Here is a 6,848-nt window from a genome sequence, read left to right on the forward strand (position 1 = left end):
GCTGGGAGCTGAACATGGGGCTGGCCAGGAGCCCAAGCCGGTGCCCTGAACCTGGTGCCGGTGCCCTGGTGGCCGCTGGTGCCGGTGCCCTGAACCTCCACCCCTCCGTGTCTACCTCGTCAGCTGAATAACCGAGAGAGGGCGGGTAGGTATTTGCCACCTCGAGGATCTGTTTGCTGATAATGCCAACATCAGATAGAAATAGAGAACAAAATACGAGCGACAGCGAGGACGAGATGAGAACGGGGGGCAGGCCGAGGGCGGGGCGAGGACGCAGTGGGCACGGGGCTACACCTTGGACTCGTTCTCTAGGTTGGCCACATCACCGTTCCTCTCCGGCTGCTCTTCCGGGTTCTTTTCCTCCTCCTCAGTCTCCAGTTCTGCATGCTGGTTGAGTTTGCTGGACACAGACCAGCTCAGGGGCAGCTCCGCCCTGCTGGCCAGCTCGGCCAGCTCTTTGGCACTGAGAGACGGGGTGCTGGTCTCGTAGGTCTCGTGGAAGCTGTTGTAGTCCACCTCGTAGAAGCCATCTTCCAGCGTCAGGACGGGCGTGAACCGGTAGCCCCACAGGATCTCACTGGTGACGTAGGAGCTTCGCGCTTGGCACGTCATCCCTGCGGAGAGAGCGGAGTTTAGTCTGTGAGGGGCTCCCGAGGCCAAGGGGCCTCGGGGCCGGCAGGCTCCGGCAGGTGTCCCTCATGCTGCAGGCCTCCGGGGACTGCCCTCGGGCCGGCCGTGGGGATTGCAGGTGGAGAACCCCAGGTGGGGTCTGGGACACCCACGCACCCACGCACCCACTGCACTCTCACGTGGCTCTACCTTGCCTGTTGGTCGAGAACCCTGAGGTCGTGGAGGCTGTGGGAACCCACTGAATCCTGCTGGGCCTTGGGGGCTCCAGCCACAGACTCGGCATGAAGTTTGGCTGGTGGAACTGCGCAGGCGTGTTCCAGCCCCAGGCAGGCTGCCCCCCGGCGCCAGGGGCCTTCCCACGCCCCATGATGCTGGAGGAGCCGAGCCACAGGCCAGGGGCGGTGTCCGGACTGTGGGCGTTTCTCCTCCTGGAGGATCAGCTGCCTGTTTCTAACCCGCAGCCCCTCTGCCCCTGGAGCCCCGGCAGCCTGAGGGTTTCCTTCAACGCAGAGCAGCCCACCAGGGCCACCCCGCCCTTCTCCTTGGGAAGAAGCCGGCAGGTGACCTTGATTCTCCAGCCGCTGGCTCCAGTGGACTCTCCCACCCGCTGGGCAGACCCAGGCACGAGGATGTTAATTCCTTATAAGTCAGGTGAAGACCAGAAACCCGTGGGTAGAAGACGGTGCTGCTGTCGTCGTCTGTGTGCGAACACGTGGTAAAGCAGTGTCTGGAAGGCTTTTGGGGGGCAAAGGACTGGCACAGGATGGTGCAGCTGGGGATGCCCGCTGGTGAGGGCGCCCTGGCCGGGTGCTGGGAGGAGGGCAGTGCGTGGTTCCAGAGGGGGCTGCGGGCCACAGGGTGTCCCGAATAGTGCCCGGGCCCTCCCGAGTGGAAGAGCTGGGGTGCCGCTGCTCCCCTGTGCCTTTGGGAGCCAAGCCGCCAGCCCCGGCTCCTGCCGGCCTCTTCCAGGGCGGCGCCGGCTTCTGGGCCTTGTAAGGGCAGCGGCGGCCCTGGCTGCTCTTTCCGAAGACGCTGCTCTGCTGAGGCCCCAGTTACCTGTGTTTGGGAGCTAGGCGGGGACAGGTGTGCCCAGAACAGGGGCCCCCATGGGAATGCGCCTCCCCTCCACAAGTCCAAACAGGATTCCCTGGAGAAACGGAGGGGTTGGGGGAGGATGTAATTTTATAGCTAAAGGGGGTTGACGGTTATTGCAAAGTGACTGGGGAGAGAGATGGGCACTGGACGCTCTGTGGCTCCCTGGTTAGTCTTTGGAGAGCCCAGTCTGCAGGGCGGTGCACGGAGACTCCCCGCCCCCCATTCCTCGGGCAAGATCCCTAAGAAACCGGAGGGCAGGGTTGAGGGGCCTGAGCGGGAGGTGCAGGACAGAAGAGAGCTGCTCAGAGGCGCGGCTCAGGGGCCTGCCAGGCCCTGGGCAGACACAGGTCAGACCCTGCCAGACGGGCTGAACAGGCGCAGCTGTTTTTGGCTGCGTGTGGCGAGAGTTTTGTTCAGAGTACCAAGAGGATAGAGCGGTCCCCTGAGGCCCTGGACGGAGCCAGCGGCGTTCACCGTCAGGGGACATTGCCTCCCAGCTGCCGGTGAGTGGGGCTGCGGGCCGGGAGAGTGAACCTCCTCACCGTGTTTGAAACTGAACTGCATCTCGATTGCAGGGGCTCCGGGCTGCAGAGCCAGCGGGCTGTGGCGACTTTGCTTTCTTACTCCGGCACCAGCTGCAAGATGTGCTAGGCCCTCTTCTTTCCTGTGGTCACTCCAGCCCCCCCCGGCGCCCAGCACAGCAGCTGCGCCTGGCCGTCGTGCAGGCTGATTTGACGCCAACTGCCGGTCATTTCACGGAGAGCCAGCCCGCCACTCAGGTTCCCCAAACACTTGTGCTTCTTCAACTGCTCACATATTGGAGGGCCAGGGAGGCCCCCGCAGGCAAAGCCCGATGGAAACGTGCGTTTTCTATAAGTCTGGTGAAGGCAGGCGTTCCTGACCCAGCTCTCTCCCGAGCTCCAGTGCAGCCACACACGCCTACGGCGCTCAGCCATTAATGCTAGAGAGTGAGTGTTTTGGGGGGCCAGGCACCTGGCCCCCACCCCAACCCTCCTGGGGTGTGTTATCATGGCTGCTTTAGAGGCACAAAGGAAGACAGAGAGACACAGGGACATTCCGGGTCACACGGTGGCATGGAACTCATCGTGTCTCTCCAAACTCACGCGCAGAAAGCCTCCCCAGTGTGACTGTATCCAGAACAGGGACACTATGGGGGTGAGGCAGACTTGAGGGGTCACCAGGGAAGAACCCCCGCCAGTGGGGCTGTGTTCTTACAAGGATGGGGGGCTTTGTCCTTTCTGTGTGCACCTGGGAGAGGCCCCCAGACAGAGTGAGAAGGAGCTTCGAGCCCCCGGGGCCCCCGCCCAGACAGCACAGACCATGGCCATCCACTCCAGGACCTCCAGAGGTTCAGCCCTCCAGTCTGAGGGATGTGGCTGCCAGATGACGGCCTGGGGTTAAGCTCCAGGGTCAGACTCGAGTCTGTGCCTCCAGCACCCTCTTATTCCTGTTTTCGAGGGCAAGGGCGAGGGACTATGTGTGAAATGTGACCTTTACGACTTCTTTAAGTACCTTGTATTTTACAAGGTAAAACGCTGCCGGTAAATGCCCACGGGGAAGGCTGCTGCCCAGCTGTGACTTGGGGCAGCCAGCACCTGCGCCCCTCCATCCTGCCTGCTGCTGCCCCCCACCCGCCCCAGCTCTCCTTCTGTTGGGGGACAGGGTGTCTGAAACGAGCTCTACAGATACAGGTATTGTGGACCCCACCCCCACCCCAGACACCGGAGCTACAAATCCCAGCATCACGGCAGGGAGGACGCTGGGCCTGAGGGTGGAGTTAAGCAGCCATGTTGGATCTAAAACCGGACACGTGGGCTTTGGGGGGCTCTTGGCCTCGTGGCTCATCTCTTGGCTTTTTGCCAGCTCTCAGTGTGCTATCGGGGTTCCAGGTCAGTGGAAGTGGTCGGAAGCATTCACCAACGTGCCCCTCTTTTTTCCTCCCCCCTCCCAGTTTCTCATTTCCCTTCCTCTTGTAAATAAACCCGTGATTAACCTTGTGCCTGCAGTCGAATCTTATTATCAGCCCCTTTAAGTGCGCAGGCGAGGACCCAGTCGGGCACTTTGCGGTGCCTTGTGAAACTTCTCAGGCTGCTCATTCTGGGCCACACAAATGAGTTTGTTCTTTACCAAATCTGTCACTGGCCACCATCTTCAGGAAGTCACTTAGCGACACCACCTAACCTTTATTTCTTTAAAAGAATTCACTAAGTTCCTCAAATCAAAAAACCACAGGCTTTTTCTTCAAGTACATTCTACGTGGCTCTTTTCCCCAACAGGGAGGACCTGCAGCCTGGCTCTGTCTGCTGTATCGCTGATTCCTCCACTGACACAAAGCGGTTGGGAGAACTCACACCCATCCGCCGACAGCTGTTTGCACACGATCCGGACCTCGAAGCCGAGGGCAGACACCCCTCCAGCAGAAACAAGAAGACCCACATGACACTACTCAGCCCGGAGAGCTCCAGCAGATCCTGGTAGATCATGGGCCGGTGAAAGGCGCGTGAAAGCCAGTCAGCAAACTTCCTTGCTTCCAAAACTCTCCCTTCATACGACACCTTGCATGGAAGTCCCCAGTGCCTACTCATCTGACTCAACAGCCTTTCGGGGCCTCCATGTTCCTCCCAGGGGGAGGGCCCTGGCCTTCTTAGACGCTGAGGGCACTGCCTGTTGCTAATGCTGCAGGAGCTGTGTCCTCTGGCACTATCAAGCACACACCTCTGCCACAGGAAGGGAGTTCCGTGGCAGGCCTTTTTACTGTCAGCATTTCCCTGAGGGCAACTGTGGATTGTGGGGTCTTGCTATTGACCAACTATTGTGTTCAAAGTTACTTAAATTCACTTAAATCCATTCTTTTTTCTACACGGCTGTGTTCTCTGTTTTCTACCCAACAGGCTCACTTGCTTCCGTTTGTATTCACTCTGAGGACTTGCTTTCGTCATCTTATCTAGAAAGAAATTATACATCATTTAAGTGGTTCAAAAATTAAGTCAGTGGGTGATCAGGTGATTTGAGTTACTGATGTTGAAGCACAACGCTCACACCTGAAGCTCATGTAATGTTGATGATAAAAATAGACTGAGATAAGCAAAAAAAAAGAAAAAAGAAAAAATACCACGTCTTCGCTCTTAAAAGAATTAAGCGTGGGGACACGAGCCTCGGAGCAGCCTCCAGCGAGCTCCAGGAAAGCGGCCTGATTCTGAGCTTCTTAGGGCTGATTTACAGTCATTGCAAGGATTTTTGCAGAGGCAAGAAAACCCAGGTGGGCGTCTGGTTAATGTAGCCATCAGCTCTTATCGGGGCACCGAGGGAAACCAGGACGGTGGTGAAAAGTGCCCCTTTCCAGCTTTGTCCTCTGGGAGCCGGGAGCCGGGGCCAGGCCACGCGCCTTGAGGCCTCTTTCTTTGAAGTTACTGACCTGCCCGGAGTCCCCACCTAGGGTGTTGATTCAGCTTCTGCACAGCCGTCTGGCTGCGTCTCAGCTCTTTGACTCGCACAGTTCTCGAGACCAGGGCAGGTCGGATTTAGCTTCCAGTGTCTTAGGCCAACATCCCCTACCCAAGTCAGCCCCAACAGCTGTATCCAGAAGAGACCCAGCCCCCTGCTGCCCTGTGCCGGACGTGGCCACCGGTTTCCACCCCGCCCTTCCCGCGTTTCCTTTAGAAATGCAGCAGCCAGTCTACACTGCTCTCCCCTCTCAGACTCAGCAGTCTGCTTTGAAGGAGGGGTGTAGACGGCGTGTTTGAGGAGGAAGAGGTGAAGGCGAAGATGGCAGAGAACTGCAGAGGGTGGGCCCCAGGCCCTCAGGCGCCTGCCCACCCCCCAGGTGTAGCAGCTGCATCTGTTACACCTTCTCAAGTGGGGTGCATCCCTGAACAGGCAGGACACAGCAACATTTCGCAACAGGTCTAATACATATTGACAGATGGCTAAAAGGATAAAAACCATTTTTATTCATTTTAGATGATAATAATTCATGTAATCATTTCTTATATTTTTTATTGAGGACCTACTACGTGTCAGATATTTTGATGGGTTCTGGGGGACACAATGATGACAAGGCCTTTGGGCTTATTGGGTTTGCAGTCAGCTGACGGTGAAATGGACCCCCAAGTGTGACTCACAGCTGTGACAGATGGGGCAAACTAAGATCCTTCTGTAGAGCCCTAACAAAGAGACCACACGTGGTTTGGTGTGGGAATTGGTGACTGTCCCCAATGATGTGACAGTTGAGCTAAGATTTGAAGGATGAGCAGGGGAGGTGAGGCAGGGGCACACGTATCATGCAGAGGAAGCACACAGTGGAATACTACTCAGTGATCAAAAAGGACAAGCCCAGGTCTGCTCGACGAGGGTCCCTAGGGAAGTTAAGAAGCTTAGAGGCGAGTGGATCAAGAAGCAGTGGCCTGGGCCCTCCCTGGTGGTGCAGCGGGTTAGGACGCAGCACTGCAAGCTGGCCACAGCAGCTTCAGTGTGAGTTCAATCCACGGCCCCAGAGGTGACCCACCAGCTGCTCCCCTCAGCAGTATGCTTCATGGATCTACCTGTTCTGCTCCCCACTCTGTCTCTGGTGAAGCCTCTCACTACCCCTGCACCTCTGGCCTGTGCCCCAGTTCTGTGTGCATAAATAAATATATCTTTTAAAAAAAAAGCAGTGGCCTATACACACAGTGGAATACTACTCAGTGATCAAAAAGGACAAACCCAGGCCATTTGCAGCAACATGGACAGAGATGGAGAGGATGATGCTAAGTGAAATAAGTCAGCAGGAAGACAAATACCCAGTGGTGTCACTAAAATATGGGCTATGAAATATCTCAATCAATAGTCAAATAAAGACTAGCTGAAAACTAACCCGTGGTAGCTGACTGTGGAACCGAAATGCCAAGGGCGAAGAGGGCGGAGGAGGGGAAGGAACACAGGGAGGATTCTCAGTGGACCAGGGTGGGGGAAAGTGGGTGGTAGGTACACTATGATGATAACTGAAGAGGGTACACCCCTGTCACCCCAGTTAAAAAAATCCTTAACTGGGTCCTCCCTGGTGGTGCAGCGGGTTAGGACACAGCACTGCAAGCTGGCCGCAGCCGCTTCAGTGTGAGTTCCAT

The 6,848-nt window shown here is 57.0% G+C and overlaps 1 protein-coding gene across 1 annotated transcript in view; it reads right to left on the reverse strand.

Annotated features, from left to right (window-relative positions):
- Window positions 1-288: 288 nt before the first annotated feature.
- Window positions 289-6,848, reverse strand: part of KCNJ6 (potassium channel, inwardly rectifying subfamily J, member 6) — a 33,235-nt gene continuing 26,675 nt past the window's right edge. The window contains exon 2 of the mRNA XM_004675370.1: window positions 289-614. Within this exon, the coding sequence (XP_004675427.1) occupies window positions 289-614 (326 nt within the window). The remainder of the gene's footprint in view (window positions 615-6,848) is intronic.

Source organism: Condylura cristata, unplaced genomic scaffold (assembly GCF_000260355.1).
Source record: "Condylura cristata isolate star-nosed mole 26May11 unplaced genomic scaffold, ConCri1.0 scaffold00003, whole genome shotgun sequence".
Lineage (NCBI taxonomy): Eukaryota > Metazoa > Chordata > Mammalia > Eulipotyphla > Talpidae > Condylura > Condylura cristata.